The following is a 22,597-nucleotide window of genomic DNA, read 5'->3' as shown; positions in this document are numbered from 1 at the left end:
AAAGGTGGTTTTTCTCTTCAGCTTTCACGTTTCTAAATCAGCTTTTATGCAATTAGAACTAAAAATTACTTTTAACACAAATATCTATTTCTCAAAATAGAATTCTACAATAACTGAAGGTATTACAATGTGACAGAAAGAGAGCAGCCTCCACAGTTAGCTGTCCAGCCATCTGACTCCAGGGAAGGTTTTCTAGATCTCCATTTCATATCTAAATGGGAAAAATTATACTCAAGCAGCTTAAAAAATATTTAGTTATATTATCTGCAATTCTTACAATATAAAACTAATATTAAAATCCTATTTTAAGAAACACTAATTTAAAACATGTTCTGTAGTGAAGTTCATTCCAAGATGAATTCTGAAGGTTAAGACCTACAGTGTCCGTTACAGCAGCCATGAGCCCCATGTAGCTAGTAAACCACGACAAGCACTGGCTGGTCCAAATTGCAAAATGCTCCAGGTTTACAACACACAGTGAATTTTGAAGACTTAGTATGAAAAAAGAGAATTTTAAAGTCTCATTAATAATTCTTTTATGTTGATTATAGGATAAAATAAAAATGACTTGGGTATATTGGGTTAAATAAAATACATTACTCAAATGAATTTCATCTCTCTTTTTTTTTTTTTAACTGTTTTCAGTGTGGCTACTAAAAAGTTTTAAAATATTTATGTGGTTCACATTATATTTCTACTGGACAACACTGATTTAAACCATTAACATCCTTTCCAGCTCTAAATCACTGGGAGTGGTACTCCGCCATGGCCCTGAGCATCCCTGTACATTCTTGCTAAGTTTTGCAAGGATGCGAGGCCCTGGCGGTTCTTTACACAGGTCATTGCTGAGAGTTCAGTGTACCGTATGCAGCCCTGAGGGACAAGGCAACATCTCCCCCAAGACAAAGAGTAGGCTTGTTACCATTCACCACAAAAGCAATAGATTCATTCTCAAGTACAGCGTTTTCCTGTAACACAACCCACCACACACTCAAGCATCCATATAGGGCACCTGTGTTGCCCTGAGGGACAAAGGGAACCGGTGGGAACGTGATGCTCTGACTACTGCTTTGCCAACAGTAACAAAAGTCCTTTGTCTCTGACCCAGAAGTGTCCTGTCTTCTGCCAGTATCCAGGAAACTAACAGTCTAGCTTATTAGCTTATATATGAGGATAAAATTCCACACCCTTCAGAGCAGAGCTGGGACCCAAGTGAGGAAAGTGAGGTGCCGAGGGTATAAAATTTAACGAAGTACTTACTCTTGTACACCAACCATGCACTTTTCTAAATTCTTTATATGTTATTAATTTATTTCTCAGAGAAATCCTGCAGGGTAGATATAATATTCTACTGTTTTTATAGGTAAATAAACTGAGACAGAGCAAACTTAGGTAGCGTGCACAAGGACGCATGGATGATTAAGTCAGCACTGGGATCGGAACCTAGCAGTCTGGCTCTATTGCTCACACCCTTATCTATCTCACCGCAGAACAGCCATATGGGTTAACAAATGACCCAAAATGTAGGTAGCTAGAAAATTAAGAGTAATTCCCCTACATATAATTGCTATGTTCTTGAAGCAGCAGCTCAAATGTTCTCTCCTCTGTGCAGTCTTCCCCTGGTCCCCTGACAATCTCCTGCTGTGCGTTCCCAGCACACAGGATATACGTCTAGTCTCAAACACACTAGAACGCCTTCAGGAGAGTAGGCCAGGACCTCCCAGCAGCCACCAGGTTCTACTTATCTTTGGACACAGAGGGCATCAAACAAACGTCTGGTGCTAATGATAAAAAATGCAGATTGAAAGGTCGGCATAAAGTTGCTGTCATGCATCATTCCTTATGCCTTAAGTACAATGCAAGGTAACAAAACCAGTCACCTAGTGCTATTAATTCAGACAATCATCGTGAGAGAAATGCATGTCTAATTAGTGTTCTTGTGACTAAAAAAACATGATCTGAAATAGGTTCAAACCAAATATATACTGAGGACGTTACATTCTCGCCTCATGAGACCTGCAAAATCTTCGGCTGAATTCAGTATTAAGTAGGCAGGTTTTGATATAAATCACTTGGCTCAGGGAAGGCAGAGCTTAACAATCAGGTCTAGTCCGAAATGGATCATTATCAAAGCTTCAGTATACTTATTTTTTAAAGGGCAAGAACAGACTTACCTTGTTGCAATTCTCTGAAGATTTCTCTCTGTTTCTTTGTCTTTGACAACATCTGGCTTTACTCTGCACATCATTTCCCATTCCCGCTTCTTATCAAGCTGTGTTATAAATATTGTTATGTGAAAGATTATTAGGCATTTTTGAAAGTATAGCATACTTTGATATGATACTCTGCGAAAGGACAAAGGTAATAAATCATTCTGGCTTAGTTTGTCATGGGGACTGAAAAAAACCCACATTTTGGGGGTTCAGCTCGGGGGGCCTGTGGTTAGCACTCAGCATGTCATGTGAGAAGCACAAAGTGAGTTTCCGTTAGGCTCTCTGACAGCAGGGGCCTGGAGAGCTGCCAGAGCAGGGGACTGCCGGCGCCAGGCAGGGCAAGGTGGGGTGTGAGAGAGCCACACACCCGACCTGCCACCAGCAGACCATCAGTGGTTCAGCATCAGGAAGACCCCAAACTATCGTCTTCAGTAACCACAAGTTTAAACACCTTAGTTTTCAGAAACTGTCTTTCTCAGTATCAGAACTGTTATGAATTTGTATTAGTTTTTATTTTTTTTTAATTTTTAAAAAATGTTTTATTTATTTCTGAGAGAGAGAGAGAGAGAGACAGCGTGAGCAGGGGAGGGTCAGAGAGAGAGGGAGTCACAGACTGAAACAGGCTCCAGGCCCTGAGCTAGCTGTCAGCACAGAGCCCGACGCGGGGCCTGAACCCACGAACTGTGATATCATGACCTGAGCCAAAGTCGGATGCTTAACAGACTGAGCCACGCAGGCGCCCCAAGAATTTCTATTAGTTTTTAAAAGAAGAGCAGCATATTCAGTAGTACTCCACACCCAAGCACCTGGGACACGCGGACACGTCAATACGCTCCATCAGCATATACGTGGTCTCAGGCCAGCGTATCACCTAATAGCAAATACACTAAATATCATGAGCTCATCACCATGAAGCTGGTGAGCATCAAAGGTGGTAATAGGTATCAGTGGGAAAAAAAATCTCCTTTTATCTATTCCTTTTCCGGATCCATCTAATGTCTCATTTTGTATTAATGAAAACGTCTAATTATAGTAAAATCAAATTCCTGCTCTCGCTTGAAAAGATTAGCCAGATTCCTTCCTAAAGGAATCGATTCCTCCCCAAATCAGATACTTTACTTTAACTGTCTTGAAATTCACTATCAGATTATGCCAGAATTTAAAAATCTTACTTTTAAAACAGTTGAGGGGCGCCTGGGTGGCTCAGTCAGTTAAGCATCCTGAGCTTTGGCTCAGGTCATGATCTCACAGTTCGTGGGTTCGAGCCCAGTGTCGGCCTCTGTGCTGACAGCTCAAGGCCTGGAGCCTGCTTTGGACTCTGTGTCTCCCTCTCTCTCTGACCCTCCCCTGCTCACGCTCTGTCTCTCTCTCTCTCTCTCTCAGAAATAAATAAAACATTTAAAAATTTTTTAAAAAAAGTTTAAAATAGTTGATTCTTAATCATGTGTAGTACCTAAGGCATACATAATCCCCAAATGCTTTTTAACTTTGAAGTATATTTTTATAGTTATGATTAGAAATAAGAACTTGATATTCTGGATATTGATAATATTTAACGTCCAAAATAATGATAATTTGCCTAGACTCTACTCAGAAATATGTAATAAGAGCACTTGTAGCTACTGTGTCCTGTTTTTGGTGCCAACAGCTGCATTTTCATACATTAGGCCGACACTATCCTCTCTCGCTTACAAAGCACTGGCCTGGAGCAGAGTAAAGGGACTCATCTCTCTTGGCTTCAAAACGTTCTTACTTTTACTAGAACACTGGGCCTAGAAGGAATTAAGAATTCTATTTTTAAAGTTTCTTTCAGCTTTTGTCAGAAAATAAAGATTCACATTTTCAGTTGAAAAGCTATCAGTTAAGATTTAGAGATAAAACTTAATCTTAAAGCAAAATGAGAATGCAGAATTAATAACAGAGTATGTTCTGTTTCTAAAAGCAAGGCTTGAAAAATCCCACTTTCCTATATAGCCTTCTGCACCGAGTAACCAGTATTAGAAACAAAGGAAATAATTCATCTTGAAACAAGCTAAGGGGGAGGATGAACTTAAAAGGAAAGAGATGTCAATTCAAATCTATTTTTCTTTTTTACCTAGGAAGTACCTCTTGGAAATCAGTACTTTTATACTGTCAGTACGATTATAGAAAGTTATTTTTCTTTCATTAAAAAAGTATTTTATACATGGAAATACATCATCAAGTACAAGGGATTTAAAAACCTTATTATTGTTTCTTTATTTTTATAATACACAATGGCAAACTGAAGTCCAACTTCTGGCCTCTAATCAACAGACTCTGTAAATCTAACTTCTATCATCAATGCTTTAACAAGTTATAATTAATTCAAGGTTAGCACGGAAATAGTCTGCTTTCAGAACTGCAACCAATCTCTGAGGATGACATCCTCTAGATTTATATTACAAAATAGGTTTTTAGCAAAAAGTAACTAACAGGATTGTATTGGTTCAGAACCTAATGATGATACAAACAGCAAAACTGAAATATTTAGACCCAGGAGTCACTGCCGCACGTATAACTTACTTGATTTTAAAAGGATACACTTCTTGGGAGTTTAATTTCTAGTTCTTTGCTTAGATGCTTAAAATGTGAATGTGCTCAATGGAGTAATTTAGATGAAGTTTCTAAACAAACTTTGGTTATTCACTCCTACGTAAAAAGCAAGTTAAAAACTAGAATGGGAACTGGACCAGGCAACCGGATGAGGAAAACAATCTAATCTACAAAACAACTGGTTTAAGACACACCTGTTTTCTTTTCTCTAGTCTCTCTTGTTTTAACTTTTCTTTTTCCTTTTCCAGCTCTCTGTTTTTGACTAGAATAGTGGGTTTGCTTCTTGGAGTTTTTTTGTTAAGAATTTTGGCCATGGCATCCGCCCAGCCCAGATTAGTTCCAACACTAGCTTCCGCTGCATTTCCATTTTCACTGCCACAGGGTTCAACTTCATCTTCATTGTCAGCTTCCATTGCTTCATCATCAGAAGAAAAGTGATCCTTTTCTGATCCATAGCTTCTTACAGAACCTAAGAGTAGCGACAAATTAACTTAAATACTGGAGGCTGCCGAGGCCACGCCAGACCCCCCGAGATCCTTCCTACAGCTAACAGTCCTCCAGCTGCCTGCATTCTCGCAAGCAGGGACTTCTCTGCGGCACCAGCAGAGGGCAAAAGGATCCTCCATCCTACTGTCATCGGCCTCCAAAGACCTGGCCCAGTCATGCTGGGCTTCTGCACCCAGGACCCAGGTAGCAGAAACAAATCCGCCAGCCCACACCACCTCCATCAAGGTGGCAGCAGGTGCAGACATGGGGGCAGTGTAGGGTGCGCTCAAGTCCATGGGCCTTAACTGTGTCATTAAACTATTCAAAGAGACTGATGAAAATTATATTTTTAAAACAATTAACAAACAACTGTGATCATCAAGGAAATGGTACAATGTTTCCATGGTATAGGGAAGTCAGAATAACCTCTCTAGGGATTTGACTCAGAGATTCAAAATTCTGAAATTTGTGTGTCGAAACATCTAAAAAACAAGACAAAAAAACACAGCCTCCTTTCATAGAATTTGCATGTAACATTATAAAATTAGGTGTTTTAACATTTCTGAAAGATAATCTAATAAAGTAATACCCACCTAAGACACTGAAGATTCAATGGTAACTGGATGACAACATCAAGTTCTTAGTTGCAGATACGAAAGTGGACTGCTGGATTTTATCATGCACCATCTCCACAAAAAGTATAGATGGGTTATTTGCCATCTTGTTCATCTTTTTTTAAATGTTTATTTATTTTTGAGAGAGAGAGAGAGAGGGAATGTAAGTGGGAGAGGGAAAGAGAGAAGGGGACAGAGGATCCAAGGCAGGCTCCCTGCTAACAGCACAGAGCCCCGTGCAGGCTCAACTCACAAACCATGAGACCATGACTGGAGCTGAAATCAGACACTTAACTGACTGAGCCACCCAGGCACCCCTGCCAGCTTGTTCATCTTTAAGACTCAGATAACTGGGGTCAGAGGGTCGGCAGAAAGAAGAGTCTGGTCAGTGGCCTTGCTTGAAAATCAACTTGCTGAGAAGCTCTTGAACCTTAAATTTTGCTGCTCTCTCCACGCTGGAGTCACCGCACCTGACCAACAGGAGCGCCAGCGCGATCTGCGTACAGCGACAGGAGCGAGAGCCTTCTGGACAGCTTCCGTTTTGTTCTTCAGAAGCCTATGGAGCTTATTAGAAATACTTCAAAGGAGAAAATCATCCAACAGCTTAGTAACTTGGAATATTTCTTCATAAGCAGAAGCGGAGCTAACAAAGCACTGCGTTGGGGCCCCTCTGCCTGGACCGTAGCGCAGTTTCATAACCAGAACGTCCGCTTCTACTTCTGAGAAGTCTCATTGCTTTTTGTTGTTACTTCAAAATAATCTGCCTCTCAACTCAATTCTCACCTTTCTTATTTAAGTCATTTCTATTAATGTGCATATTGTTTTTCCTAAACAGTTTCTGCTTCCCGCCCCTTAATTCAGCTTATTGTCATGACCAAAATAAAAGGAGCTGAATGTATAGTCAGCTCTTAACTCTTGAGTGATCCTCTCGCCTCTATAAAGCCATGAATTAAGAGAGATGTGCCAGAAAGATCCGACTTTGCTAATCATTATAATACCTGTGATTCTGCTATTACTTTTGCATAATACCTTTATTTAAGTGTTGGGAAATCATGAAATGAAAAAGATATAAAACTAAATTATTTAATATGGTTCAGATGAAAATTTCTAACATTAGAAAATGGAAAATAAAAACATTTAAGACATTTTACACATATGGAAAAAATGAACCTCAAGCATATAAGTAAAAATAAAGTATCTTCAAAGTGTGATAACAGTGCATCAATGTTATCAAAAAGTAAAGGAGACAATGGAAGAAATTGCTAATAATTCTACTGCCATACTATGCTATGCTGTGCTTTTTTTTTTTTTTTTTTTGAGAGAGAGCGAGAGCGCTCAAGCAAGCAAGAGAGAATCTTAAGCAGGCACAGAAACCAGTGCGGCGCCCGACACAACCTTCAGATCATGAGCTGAAATAAGGAGTCAGGACACTCTACACATTTCTTTATCACGAAAAAAATTTTTTTTAGGTAGAAACTCATTTGCCACATATTTAATTTGAAGCTTTCTCTGTATCCTGCAGGCTGGATGTGTGATTCTAAGCTTTGACATACAAATACAGGTGATTTAAGAACTGTATTATTTATAAAATATTTTAAAAAGGACTCAGATTTCGCCAAACACAAGCTTTTAGCAGTATCATTCAATTTGATGAATCTGAGTGTCTGCTAGATCTCAGTTTTCAGTGTCGCAGAGTTTTTCCCTCAGAAGCATCCCCTAGGACCAGTGTTCCCGGGAAAGCACACCGAGAAACAAAGTTTAGAGAATGTAACTGGATGAAAAAAACACAGGTTTTATTCCTGAGTTAGTAGCACTGCACAGATATTAATAACAAAATAACCAATTCTGTGACAAGTGCTTCTTCTAGTAAGACATTTATCTAAATATAAAGAGGCATAGTGGCTTAAAAGTTTGTGTCAGTGAAGAATACCTGGGTGATGAAAAACAGAAGTCTGTACCAGCTTCTGGTAAAATGTCAAAACTACAATACTGACATCTAGTGTTTTGTGCTGATGAATTCACGCACAAACTGCAACAAATATCCTATTTTCAGTTGCACTGTGAAAGCAGCCAAAAGACTTTACGACTGTATAAGCTACTACAATTCTCTACTTCTAAACTTTAGCATTTTTTCTTGGTGTTTCTTACCCAGACTATCACAATATGCATATTCTAGGCACACAATAAATCCATGAAAGGTTTTATAACACCATTTTATACAACCTATATAAAGCACTTAACAATCCCAAAAGAATCCACTTGATTCATAATTTTTGATTTTTTAAAAGAAGTTCTAGCTCAGAGGTGTCAGGCATTGACTGCAAAAATGGANTCTACTTATAGCAGCTCCAAAAAAAAAAAAAAAAAAAAAAAGTATTTACTTCAAGGATACCAAAGATAAAGCAAATCAGAAAGTAGAACTGGGTCTTAAAATTTCACTGTACCCTATGAAGATGAGATTTTGTAAAAAAACTTTCTACTAACTGATCTTTACCAACAGAAGTTAAGTGACTATATCCACAGCACCATATAAGTAAAAACTTCTTTTAAGCCTTGAGTGCTATCTTAAACATTAACTCTAAGTTCACACCCTATTTTTAAAATCTGGAAGTTAAGGACTACAAAGAATGCTTACGGGAAGCAATAACTAAAGGTTCCAATGTAACTTTCTGCATTCATGGAAATATTCTATTACCAGAGCTGCCCACTAACCACTAGGCATTAGAGTCTACTCAAGTGCTTCCAGTGAGGCCAGTACAATTGAGCAACTGAATTTTTAATTTTAATTCTTTTACATGTAAAAAGCCACGTGTGGCTAGTGAGTTAGAGCCCTGCAGTGCTGCGGTAGACATGGGCATTCCCGTCTGCTGCTGCCTTCCTCCCCAACTTCCAGCTCCCTTTCAAATCTGCCATCTGTCCCTGATCCCACATTTAGTTAGCTGTTGGCCCAGAAAGTGAGATAAAGTTTTAAGAAGACTCAGTCCTTCAATATTTCCTGGGCATTCATGACTGATGGAGAAGGAAAGGGAAAGAGAAAAGTCGAAACTAGGTTCCTCTCCTTGAAAAAGTCATATGTTTAGTAGGGTCAATAAATCCATTAACGAACTGCAAAATTTGGTTTTACAACTTGTAAAATTCGTAAGTGTTCTTTTAAAAAAGAAAAGGTAATGAGGAAAAGGGTGACTGTTTGGGGGTATCTTTTACGAAGATGATATTAAAGTCACTTCTAAGCAAGGGTTTGAATGACAAGAGAAGGAAGGAGGCGAGGGAAGTAAGACTCCACAACCCACGAGAACTGAAAGAGGCAGGATCACTAAATCTAGAACCAAAAACTTCCTAGATCTAAGTCAATGCCCTGTATAAAAACTCAAATTATTATAATCATCATTATTATGGGCGTTCCAGGCAGCATAAACCAGCATGTCCAAAAGCATGGGAATGTGAAAGAAGGTGAAATGTTGATGAAATGACAAGAAGTTCAGACTGCATGAAACCGGATCTAGGAACTGGATAGTAAGGACTGAGTATAAAAAGCTGGCTGGTTTATAAAAAAGCAGGTCTGATTTACGATCCAAGAAATAAAATATGCACATTAACCCCCAAATTAAAACCAAGTGGTTTAAAATTACAGCACTGTACGTGTGTGTTTCCAGTAAGAGGCCAAATTGCTCCGGTTTTTTTCTCTTGGTACCTACCTGAGGCCTTTACTTTTAAACAGTTTCTCTATTGGATCAAGAAGGTTGTTCATTGAAAATACCAATACCATCTGGGAGCATGAAGGCTACTGATTAACATTTAACTTACTTCACACCTTTAGAATTTACTCTAAATCAAACAGAATTCCTCATAAAAACTTGGTAGAGATCAGCTAGTGGTAGTTAAGAGTATGGAAACAGAAGTCTGGCTACCTGAATTCAACCTCAACTCCAGACACAAATCTATGTGACTTTTCTGATGGTTATTAAGTTCTTTGCCTTAGTGTCCTCATCTGTAAAAATGGCAATAAAACAGTATCTACTTCAGTTTTATGACAATTAAGAGTTAATATATATAAAATTCTTAAAAGAGTGCCTAGCCCAGAGTTAACATTTAAGTGTTGCTTATGTACCACACACATAGACACACATGGTAAGAATTTTAATGTGGTGGCGGAGGAGAAATGAGTAAGCAAGGAACACCTCTGGTAGCTGCAATCTACAAGATGTGTGAAACGCTGAATGGGAAGCTTCAGACGACCAGCTAGTTGTCTAGCACAAGGGTGAAGAGCTCAGATTATAAAATGAGACAGACTTGGCATTAAGTCCTGATTTCACTACTTTCCAACAGTATTATTTCCTCTTTTTCTCAGTTTCTTTATAACAAAATAGGCATGAAAACAGGATCTACAGAGCATTCGTTTGTTATGTTGATTAAATGAGATAACACATGAAAAAAACTTAACACAGCCCTGGTACACAGTCAGTGTGAAATAAATAATAGAGAGTAACAGAGGACACACAAGAATACTGAAAACCTGGAAGACAGACCCGAGATGGAAGATCACAAAAGCTTTAAAAAGGATGCCAAAAAACAAAGGGTAAGACGAATTTTACTTCCATTATAATTCTACCTACAGTCTCCGTTATAGCCTATAAGGCACACGCCAGGGAATTTTCAAGTGCAGACTACCTATGACTTTATTTTAGAAGTGATCAACATCACTGTCCCATGCCTTTTTTTTTTTTCAAGTAAGCTCTATGCCCAAAGTGGGGCTTGAACTAATGACCCCAAGATCAAGAGTTAAATGCTCTACCAACTGAGCTAGCCAGCTGCACCAAGTCCCACAACTTTTCAAGTACTCTAAAATATTGACAATACTAACAGCTAACATGTATTTAGAGCATGACGCTATTTTTTAAAATTCCTTTTAAAGTTTATTTATTTTGAGAAAGAGAGAGAGAGCGAGAGAGAGAGAGAGGAGATGGTGAGGGGCAGAGAAAGAGAATCCAAGCAAACTCCTTGATGTCAGCACAGAGCCTGATGCAGGGCCTGATCTCAAACTGAAATCATGATCTGAGTCAAAACCAAGAGCTGGATACTTAACTCACTGAGCCACCCAGAGCAAGATACTATTAAAAACAATTTTTATGATTACCATTTAATACTCATAACACTCTGAGTTGCTCTTATTCTTCTATTTACACAGGGGATGATTCCAAAGCTTAGAAAAGTTAAAATTTTGTCTGAAGTTATAAAGTTAACTGGATAGAGCAATACAACTGTTTGACTCCTGAGGCACTAGAAAGCTTTGAACCTAAGATTCAACCCAGACTAACCTGTACTGAGTTAAAGCAGAAAATATTCATTAAATAGTTTAAGAAAACTTGAATTAAAAAGATAGGGGTGCCTGGGTGGCCCAGTTGGTTACGCGTCTGACTCTTGACCTCAGCTCAGATCGTGACCTCGCAGTCTTAAGATTAGGCCTCCGTTGGGCTCTTGCCCTGCTTGGCATTCTCTCTCCCTCTTTCTGTGACCCTCCCCTGTACACACGCACTCTCTCTCTCAAAATAAATCAACATTAAGAAAATCTGTTTCTAAGCCTCAGCTACCCAGAAGAGCCCCTTCGTCATCCCCATTCTGAGTCTTCCTAAGAACGCACACTGTCCCAGTTATCAAGAGCTTTGAAACTACTGCTCCCCATTCTAGCTGTGAATCATTCGTTCTGCTCAAGCCACGTGATCTTTCCTGCCATTATTACTAAATTTAGAATTTTCAAAATTGATATTTAAAAAAAATTTTAAAGCACTTATCTTTGGAAAAAAATGAAGTCATCCCAAATTTCCATAAAAATATGGAAATTAAAATTAAAGTTCTACTATAAGACAAATTAAAAGATGTGATTATATGCGCTATCTAGGCAAGCGAAAGCACAGAACCTGGGTGCAGTCTGTTTCCTGAGTCTTTCCTATAAATTGCTAAACTACTCAAGTAGGGCTATGATATATTTCATTTCTTAGACATGTTCCTTTGCTATTTTAAGTAACTTACATGATTAAGGAGGCTGTAAGCTACAGTTTGATGAAATGCACATTTATCTGCTAGGTTATTATATCTAAAATACAGCTTTATAGTTTATCAAAAATGAAGCGATAACTCCTAGGACCTTCTAAACTGGATTGTTATCAAGGCTTCTGTTAGACGCATATGGCCATTTTTCATATATGTGACCAGAAAAACTCAGAAAATATGGAATTGACATTCTTCTCTACCAAGTTATAGTCACATGAGCCCATGTTATGAGGGAGGGGTTGATCACATCATGGCNGGTTTTTTTTTTTTTTTTTTTTAAGACTACAAGCATAAGAATAAAGTTAGCATTGTGTCTCAACCTCCAACACTGCATCAATTCAATAAATCTGTGTAGTTCAAGGATAACTCAGAGGTAGAGGTTATCAAACTCCCCTTCATAATACTTGACACCACTCCCCTTCATAATACTTGACACCATCAACCTCTGTTTTTACTTCTTCACCTGACTTGATTTACTAACTAGGGAGGCTACGTGTGCCTGTGTGTGCCTCGTTCTTATCAGAACGAGGAAACTTCTGCAAAGTCTGACAAACAATACTTAAGAGTTTTACAATGGTAAAAGCATATATAGATAGCTTTTACCTTTCTTACATAATGTGCCAAAACAAATTAAGGCCAGAAGGAAAAGTTCAAACAATGCATGGGTTATACCTGTGTGTTTTCTACTAAATTTAAGTGGCATCTTACTAAAAGAATTTGCTTTCAAATATTCATGATAAGGCACATCTTTATCAATTTTTAGGATCCAATTAAAATTCAAAGAGAAGCCTCTGATTCAATTCCTGATAAAATGAGTCGGTACACTTCACTTTAATAATAAGCCTATAATTTGCACCCTGATTCAGTGATGTGTCTGAAGCCAAATTCAATCTTCTGCCTTTAAAGTTTCTCAGCATCCATTAGCTGAAATTTTTTGAAAACTTACTAGTTCTGCCAAGGCCACACATACATAAATATCTGAACTACAAAAGATGGGTCACCTTTCCAGAAGTAACTGATTTCATGAGAGGAAAATAGCAAATACTTATATTAAATAACAAATTCTGAATTAGACAAAAGGAAGATGTCCCATCTTATGACCAATGGACCTACATTACTGAATGTATTAAATAAGAGGCCTTTTAAATTTACCTCTGTAAAAGGTACAGTCTAAATCCTGAAGGAAGTCCTGATGGAGTCAACAAAGTCAAAATCTAAAGGGTAACAGAACAAGAAAGTGCAGAGAAAGTGTAGTGGTCAAGAGTGTAGGCGCTCAAGCCATCAGCTTATGTATTGGGATGAACAAGTTAGAACTTCTCTGGGCCTCAGTTTCCCGTAAGTAAAATAAGAATAATATTATCTATTTCATAGGTTTGTTGTCAGAATTAATTGAAATGATACACCTATGAGGAACTTAGAACAGTACGTAGAAATGCTCAAAAAATAAAGCTGTTATTATGTAATTCCTCTACCAGTAGAGTACACCCAAAATTTATGGTGCTATGAGTTTTTTGGCAGGTTGGTTATTTGGAAAACTGAATGATTTCCTTCTGAGAAACATTTCAAGTAGGTCCCTTCTCTCTCTTCACAGGCCTGTCCTCATGCAAACCTGACACAGGTTTGCAACTGCTCATCAGTGGTTCTGGCACTCCACGTCAGTCGCCACAGAGCCGGCAGCATATTTATAAACATGTGTCATTTTCTTCCTTACATGTTCTCAATAGCTCCCTACTGCCTGCAAATGGAAAGTCCAATTTCCTTCATATGACCCACAAGGCTCTTCACCCTCTGTTCCCAGTTTCACTAGTATAACTTCTTTGAATAGCTGGAGTCATAGCAGACAATTCATTGTGTCCCAAATAGCCCATGCACTTTAAGAGACTGTGTGCCATGGTACATACTTTTCCTGTATGTCTGAGGAAACTGTCGTCTCCACCCCCAGACAGAAATTTATTCATCCTTCTAAGGCCTACATGAAAGGCCACATATTCATTTCTTCAAAACGAAAATCTACTTAATACTAAAATGTGCAAGGAAGGCCCTTTGAAAATAAAGATACATAGCACACAGTTCCAGCATTTGGGGAACCTATATCTATAAGGAGAAAGACATGCTAAGATAATAACAGAGCATACTATGAGTAATATGTATAAGACAGAAAGCGATGCCTAAGCTGGGTTCTGAAGGATATGGGGTTCTCTCTTTCCATCCTTACCATTTTAATTGGATCATGACTGTAATAACTACCTCTACCACTTCCTTTTAATAATACTCAAAACATCGTATTACAGTCTTGTTTAATATCTATCTCAGTTAAGACTGTAATTCTACGGCAGAAATTTTTTCAACCTTTGTATCCTCAACATGGAGTAAGTTATCCAACTACATTAGAAAATTAGGTTTCCACATTACCCCAAACCTTTCTTAATCCACAATGTAACTGATCTACAGTAGCAAGAGAACCTCAGAACCTAACTGGCATTGACAATACTACACTGAAAGGTCAGAACAGCTCTAACTTGGAATTATTCAGTACTTGAACATACTAATTTCCACCTGAATTTGTAAGCAGTACTGATATTTTGCTTCAAAGGTAGTGTTTCTTTCTCTGACAACCCCACATGAACTAGTCTATAGTACAGGAAGGGTCAGAACCACAAGTTCTTATTGCTGCTCAACAAATTGTTCTCCTCAACTCCTTTGGAAGGAGATGAGGAGTGTAATTACCTAGAGACTACAGTGACCATTTCATCTTCTTGGTCTTGGAAATCCAGGCTTATCGATTCAATTACTTAAATTACTGTGAAAAACACACTCCGCAGCAGGCATGTTTTAGGTACTGGGAAAGAGCAATCTTTACTCTTAGGGAACTTACATTCCAGCTGGGAGAGACGCACAATTACACAATATGTCAAATGATTGGGAAAACACTGAGAAAAAGCATGAGAAGTCAAAAAGTGAAGGCAGGGAGACAAGATGAAGGAAGAGTAGTGGCGGTACATTGTGGAAGGGGATCAGAGACCAGTCTTGCAGATAAAACATTGGATCAGAGATAGAGGAAGTGAGGGAGAAACACAGAAGCATTTGAAAAATACTCTAGGTAGTGAAGTCCCAGCAAGTACTGAAACCCTGGTGTGGGAGCCTGTTTGATGTGTTAAATCACAAGGATATCAATGTAGCTAGATTACAGTTAGTAGTTAGTAGGGAGCAGAGTAGGAAATTATGAGATAAGACGACCATACAATCTCAGATTTCTGGATGTTATTCTGAGATGGGGACCCAATGAACCATCCTGAGGACATAACTCACGTAATCTGTACATTATAAAAGAAGAGCTCCGGCTATTACAAAGCTCCAGCTAGTAGGAAGGAGCAATAACTGGACAGAAGGTCAGGGACCGTCGCAATTTCTTGTAACCAAAGAAGTTAATGCCAAGAATGATGGTCTTAAAAGAGGTGCAGCATGGTCAACCTCGGGGCTGAAGGCCTCAAAGTACCTTTCTTCTCTTTCAATAGCAAGCGTCTCTGAGAGTTCAACTGATACTTTTATTTATTCTACTTTAACCAAGTACTCTTGTTTCATTCATTGCTATCAGGTCTCTAACTCCCGGGTGACGCACCGACCACAGAAGTCAAGTACCACTTATCTCTCTCTAACCTCTTTGGCCTTTCGCTCCTTCCCTACGAAAGAGCGAAACCTATCCCACTCGTAATTTAAAATACCCCCCCCTTCCCTTTGCCTACTGTCATTGTAACCTTTCTGCTACTGTCAGTACCAGTTGCATACGCTTTAATTAGTAACAGTGACAGTGGAAATATCTAGTAAAAGGATGTGGAGTTTCAAAGCGTCCGCTACCTAGTCTTCTCACTGGGCCCAAATCTCCCCTCCGATGCCACGCCGAGATAAAACTAGCTGCAAAGCCACTCGCATCCCCTGCTTGCCCCAAGTTTCAACCGGGCCTTTCTTTTCAGCAGCCCACAGTTCAACCCTAGAGCATTACCTCCACTGTCGGTAGCGTCTTTGCCCTCCTCTTCCAACTCCGAAGCGACTGCCCTGGCTACCATTTTCATCTTCTTTTTCTTCTTTAGAGAATTTTTCAGCTTTTTCCCCGCACCCACACGTGAGTCCCTCACGGCCGCAGCCATCTTTCCTCACCGGAAGCGACCAGTGAGAAAATCGCGACCGGGGGTAACAAAAAGAACTTCGGCATTTAGTTCCGGGGACACAAGGTTCCGGGGCGGGGCCCTCTCGCCGGAAGTTCCGGGGCGGGGCCTCAGCTGGGGAATTGGTGAGTGTCTGGTTGAAGTCCGCTCGGGTGGTGAGGACCATCGGGCGATGCGCGTTCCCAGCCGCCTCCCCGAGCAGCTCGCCCTTGCCTTGGACCGCTGCCGCAGCCAGGAGCAGTCCACCTTGACTCCCTCCCTACACCAATTCCCTTCTGTGCGGCTTTATGGAAAGTTGGTTTAGGGGGTTCCTCCAGCGTCCCTCCCGGGCCTCCTAACAGCGCCCGCGGCTGGGCAGCAGGAGAGCGCGCTCGGCGGCGCTAATTAGTCTGAGAGCACCGTCCCCTCTCCCCAGGCACCGACGCCACGCACCAGATCTTCCTCAAAAACGTTGTCACACAGTCTCCCTCTGATTAACCCTTCACGTGGCTTCCAATCGCAAAACGAATAGAGCGTCGCGTTCCTCCCCTGGGTTCGGGCCTCTCCCGCGGGCCTAGCTCTGGCTCCCGCGGCCCCGGGCGGCCGCGCTGTGCTCCTGCCTCCGCCCCCGGCCAGCCTGTCCCCGAGGCCAGCCTCTGCCGGGGCAGCGCCTCCGGGCAGCTACTGCAATCTGCCCCTGCCGTCCCCTCCCCCACCCCACCTAAATTGTTGGCTCCTTCGAAGTAGGGACCATAGCTCACTCACCATTCTATCCCTCAGGCTAGCAAAGCTGACCCAGGGCAGGAGATCAAAGTACACTTTTGGAAGGGGTGAATTAATGAATGACAATGCAACTACTGACAAAGTTGATTAGTCAGACTAACAATATAGTGATGGGTGTTGGGGGGAAGGCGGGGATGGGCATGGAGGGGGGCACTTGTGGGGATGAGCCCTGGGTGTTATATGGAAACCAACTTGACAATAAACTATTTGTAAAAAAAATAATTAAAATAAAATATGAGGAAAACCACTGTAAAAAAAAATACAGTAAAACTTTGTATCCTGTTCTGTAGGCCAGGTATATTCTAAATAAATAAAGTCTTTCCCTAAGCTTAGCGTTTTCCTGATAGAAGGCTTCTTGGTTTTTAATACCTAAAATCTGTAAAGGAGTATGGATTTCTCATTTCCACACATTCCAGATGGTGTTGGGGGGGGATTATATTTATGTAACCCCAAACTCAATACGTTTTAAAATAAAATGCTGTTTTGTTTTTAACAGTACAGGAAGTGTCATAGTCCAAATACAATTGGCAAAAAAATAAATAAAATTCCAGAGTAAATCTTTTGAAAAGTGCAGTTACCGTCAACTGGAGAAGCACATCCCCTTAGGAGATTGCTGGGGCGGGGAAGTTCTCCCAGTCCTGCTCAGCGTCTATCTTCACTGCCGCTCAGTGCCACTCACCTGTGACCTGCTGACTTTCATACTTAACCCTTGTTTTTGCCTAGTGTTCTACACTGAGTTCTAAACAACGTTGGGAAAGCCTTGGAAAAAATTGTAGAGAAGGAAGCAAACCTGAGAGAGAAAGATGATTACAGTGCGAAGGAGGCTGTGTGGCATAACAGGTACCATCTGCCAATATTGTTGAAGATCAGCAGTGGGGTTTTGAGCATTTTACATCTTAATGTGATGGTTTATTTATAAGTAGGGATTTACTATGTTTAGCTGCAACTTCAGAAATTGCTTGGGGGTTAGAATTGATTGATCGTTATTCATTCAAATTTTTCTTTTTTAAAAAGTAACACAAAACAGGCTCCAGATTCTCCTGCAGAAATGTGATTTTCAGAAAGGGATTACTACTGTTATGTGGGAGATTCCTGTATTAAAAATCTTCATAATGAACCAGTGAGCTAGGTATCATTGTTCTTGTTTTAAAGAACAAGAGGAAACTGAGGCACAGAGATTAAATGATTGCTCAAGGTCATACAGCCAGTAAGTGGCAGCATCACATTTAAACCCAAGAAGTCTGCCCCGGGGTCTGTTCAACCACGGAGCTATATTGTCTACTCAGACTGTTGCACTTGAGCATTTAACAAGAATGTACTGAGAACAGGCAATGGAAATTTCTGGCAAGCACTAGAATTCATAGATTAAAAACCAACAAATCTCAGCCCTTACAATGAACTAAGATCATTGAAAGGCTTGCAAATAGAATGTCCATCGTATGGTGGAAATGGCTGAAGTCACCTATATACTTACACGAGCATTTGTACAAACGTACCCGTGATAGTTGTCTGTTTATTACCTCTCAGTGCCCCATTCACCCTTTTTGGCTGCTCTCTGAAAAAATAGGCAGATCCTTGAACTATTTTTCTGTTGCCTACCAGGAGATGTTAAGCTTTGTCAGTAGAGGGCGCTAGAATGACATTATAAGAAGAAGGAGCTCTCTTCGCCGGTCCAGTATGATTCCTCCTTCAGACTCCTGCCTTAGCTTTTCTTTCCCCAAACTGCTGCAGTACAGGTAGCTTCTCCAGCATCTGGTTTCTGCAGTGCGCACTGGTCAGTAGCACCTAGTGGCCAGCAGCTTTCCCTGGCCAACCCCCTTTGGCATCACACAGCGGAACACTTCCAGCAGAACAGCTGCCCGTGAATAATTTTCTCTGGCACCTTAAGGGGCATCAATTTCTAGAAAGTTCGGGAGGGTGGATTTCCAGCAAGTTTTTCTGGCTCAGCACCACTGAGCCACTGCTATGCCCTTTCCAACAAGATCTGAGTGTCAGTTATGTGTGTGAGTTTGGGGAGGGACGTCTTCCTCGGGTGCTTTATTTCAGCTCAGGTGACATTCTCTGTTCCTCTTATCTGCGGTTACTCTACCCCTTAGAGTTCTCTTCCTTTCTGACTGGGCAGTCCCTTGTTACTCCAGTGCTCTGTTATAGTTAACTCTTCTTTCTATTAAACATTCCTATTCAAATTACTAAATAGTTTCCATCTCCTGATTGGCCCTGACTGATGTAAAGCTAGAATGGGTGATGTGATGAAAATATTAGCAGCACTCACATACTGTCCCTGTCTGCCCTTGACACTGTTAGAAAGTTCCACAGAGGCTACTCATTTTTGGAATAATCAGAGGAATTAAAAGAGGGATTCCTTGTTAAAACACCAATGTTTAGAGGAAGATAACAGATAAAATGATTTCCCCCAGGGGATTTGCTCCAGCGTGGCTGATGTGAGTACACTGAAGCACTCTAAACTGAGGAACATGGAACAGAAAAGAGGAAAGAGTAATTGCACAGTGTACCCAGAGCAGGGGGTGCTGCTGTCTGGCTGTCTGAATGCAAAAATGATTGGACAGGGGCTCTGGAAAGAGATTCTAGATAAGTGATAGTCCATGAGTTCTCTACACAGAGAAAAATCTATGAAGGGAGACCGTAAACAGAAAGAAGATATCGTAGTGAATATCAGCATTGCTACTTGGAAAGGCACAAGAAAGAGGGATCAGGATTGAGAGTTAGGAGAAGGAAGAGCACAGTGAGATATATTTCCCCAAAGAACAGCTTGTCACTGATGTTACATTCTACTATGATCTCAAAGGAAAAGAAATCACAAAATTTAACTGATGTGTCACTTTAATGAGAGATATCAAGGAAAGTTTTTAAAAACTGAGATGATATACCATGCTCCTAAAGGAGAGATCAAGTGTTCTGAAGTTATTTATTTATACCAACCAAACTCCCACTTGAGTAAATTTTGAGAGAGAAGAGGCAGAGGGTGATGTCTTGATAAAATAATTCTAACGTTCAAAATAAGTAAATGAAAATAATATTCCTTAAAAAGGGGAGACTTGAGGTGTAGCTTCCCTTTTTAGATATTAGAATATAAGTGTATGCTAATTAAAATATACAAAACAAAAGAAAAAACAAGTGTAAATGAAATACATTCTAGAATATATAAAAATAAAATATTATACAGGAAGCATCATGAATTAAAAAAATGGGCATTAGTCAACACTTATTTCAGTAAATTAATAATTTACAGAGAAAAATAAAATTAGAGGCTCACATCTTATACTAAAATTAATTCCAGAATTAAATATGAAACAAAATGTAAAAAGAAAAAAGAAAAAGATCTGATTTATTGGGATTGTAGAAACAACTCTCCAATTTAAAATCAATGAGAGTGAGTTCTAAAAATGAGAACAATAGATCTAATATATAAAAACTAAAAACTATCGGGGCACCTGGCTGGTTCAGTCAATTAAGTGTCTGACTCTTGGTTTTGGCTCAGGTCTTGATCTCATGATTTTGTGGGTTCAAGCCCTGCATCAGGCTCTGTGCTGAAAGTGCAGAGCCTGCATGGGATTCTTTCTCCCTCCCTCTCTCTCTGTCCCTCCACCACTCATGCTGTCTTTGTCTCTCTCAAAATAAATAAACAAATTTAAAATAAAACTGTTGGGGCACCTGGGTGGCTCAGTCGGTTAAGCATCCGACTTCAGCTCAGGTTATGATCTCACAGTTCATGGGTTCGAGCCCCGCGTAGGGCTCTGTGCTGACAGCTAGCTCAGAGCCTGGAGTCTGTTTTGGATTCTGTGTCTCCGTCTCTCTCTGACCTTCCCCTGCTCACGCTGTGTCTCTCTCTCAGAAATAAATAAAACGTTTTTTTAAATTTTTTTAAAATGAAATAAAAACTATAGATTTTAAAAATAGTCAAAATATAACAGTAAATAGGAAGTGAATTAGGCAGAAAGTAAATTTTAAGATGATTATGGAAAAGAATTCATATGATTTCTGCATCTGGTCAAGATGGAGTAACAGGAATCAAATTTAATCTCCCATTTGGTACGACCAAAAAATAGACAAAATACATGGAGCAGTGGTTTTCAAGAACTGGACATCNGAATGCTGACAAAAACTGAGGACTGATGGATGTGGGGGGGAGGGGGGATGGGCATGGAGGAGGGCACTTGTGGGAATGAGCACTGGGTGTTATGTGGAAACTAATTTGATAATAAACTATCTGTAAAAAAAAAAAAGAAATGGACATCAAAAAATGAAAGGTAATGACCACTTAGAAGTGAGAATTTTTCCCAAACCTAGGTGAGCCCCATGATTTACCCCAGGATACTCCTTCAAGAAAGTTCCCAGACCATGACGCAGGAAGGGGAAATTAAATCTCACCCTGGAAAACTTTCCAAGCTGAAAAGATGTAGCTGAGAGTCAGGGAAGTCAAGGCAACTGGAATTAACAGGGCAGAGCACCAAAGAGAAGAGAGAGAACTCAGGTTTGCATAGAGGCTCCTTCAAGAATTTAGGTGACTACTGATCAATGCTTGCATGTCAGATAATACCCAAGACCAGGGAAAGAAGCACCCAAAAGTATGAGAGGTGATAGTTACCTATGCACATATAGGATTGGGAATCGTGCTTATTTCCACCAGCCAGACTAGAAAAACCTCATGGTTCAGAGTACTTGCTATAGTTCATATCAAAAATTGTAAAAGGATATGAGGTTTTATTTTATTTGCAAGTTAACAGGAAGCCTGCTCAAGTTTCATGAAGGCTGGGAGAAGACACAAGACTCCTAAGTATGAGAGGAAGAACAGTGTATTGATTATTTAGAACAATCACAGTAGCAAGAGTATCTGCTGTTTTTCTAACAATTCTCTGAGTGCCGGCTCCCACAGGGTGACCCAAAGAAGGCTAGGTAGCCCTTGCACATGCATTGGGTTGCCTTACATGAGAGAAACTTGAGCTACTTACAGTAACATAAAAAGTATGAAACGCTTAGGGATAAAAGATGTGAAAGACCTACCTGTGTGCTAAAGACTATTTAGCATTGCAGAGCAAATGTAAAGAAGACTCTCCAAATTAGAGACATATACCATGTTCATAGGTCAGTTAGAAGACTTAATATTGTTATCAATTCTTCCCAAATTGGTATACCGATTCACAACAATCCCAATCAAAATTCTTGCAGACTCTGTTGTAGAAATTGACAAGTTGATCTTAAAACCATATGAAAATTCAAAGGAGCTAGAATAGCGAAATAAAAAACTTTCAAAAAGAAGAACAATGTTGAAGGACTAGCACTATCTGATTTCAAGACTTGATATTATAGCCCTACGATAATCAAAGCAGTATAGTATGGCGATCAAGGTAGACAAACAAATCAACTGAACAGAATAGAAAGTCAGGAAATAGGCACACACATATATGGAAAACTGATTATTGACAAAGATACAGAGTCAATTCAGCAGATAAAGGATGGTATTTTCAACCGATGCTTTCGGATATATATCCAATTATGCAAAAAAAACAAAACAAAACAAAACAAAAACCCAGTACTTCAATTCATACCTCACACCATACATAAAAATTGACTCAAAATGAAATAGACCTAAACAGAACATACAACTATAAAATTTCTATATAAGAAAGCATAGGAGCAAGCCATTATGTAAAAGCTACATACTGTGTGATTCCAACTTCAGGACATTCTGGAAAAGGGGAAACTATGAAGACAATAA

The 22,597-nt window shown here is 39.8% G+C and overlaps 1 protein-coding gene across 1 annotated transcript in view; it reads right to left on the bottom strand.

Moving 5' to 3' along the window:
- RRP15 (ribosomal RNA processing 15 homolog) overlaps positions 1–16,080 on the bottom strand; it is a 37,677-nt gene extending 21,597 nt beyond the window's left edge. Inside the window, exons 1-3 of the mRNA XM_077759502.1 lie at positions 15,936–16,080; positions 4,982–5,256; positions 2,175–2,272 (exon numbers count right to left, since the gene is read on the bottom strand). Of these exons, the coding sequence (XP_077615628.1) occupies positions 2,175–2,272; positions 4,982–5,256; positions 15,936–16,080 (518 nt within the window). The remainder of the gene's footprint in view (positions 1–2,174; positions 2,273–4,981; positions 5,257–15,935) is intronic.
- Positions 16,081–22,597: the final 6,517 nt, after the last annotated feature.

The sequence above is a fragment of the Crocuta crocuta genome, unplaced genomic scaffold (genome assembly GCF_008692635.1).
Source record: "Crocuta crocuta isolate KB4526 unplaced genomic scaffold, BGI_CrCroc_1.0 scaffold556, whole genome shotgun sequence".
Taxonomy (NCBI): Eukaryota; Metazoa; Chordata; class Mammalia; order Carnivora; family Hyaenidae; genus Crocuta; species Crocuta crocuta.
Note: the sequence above shows the minus strand (reverse complement) of the source record. Positions and strands in the feature narration are given on the sequence as shown.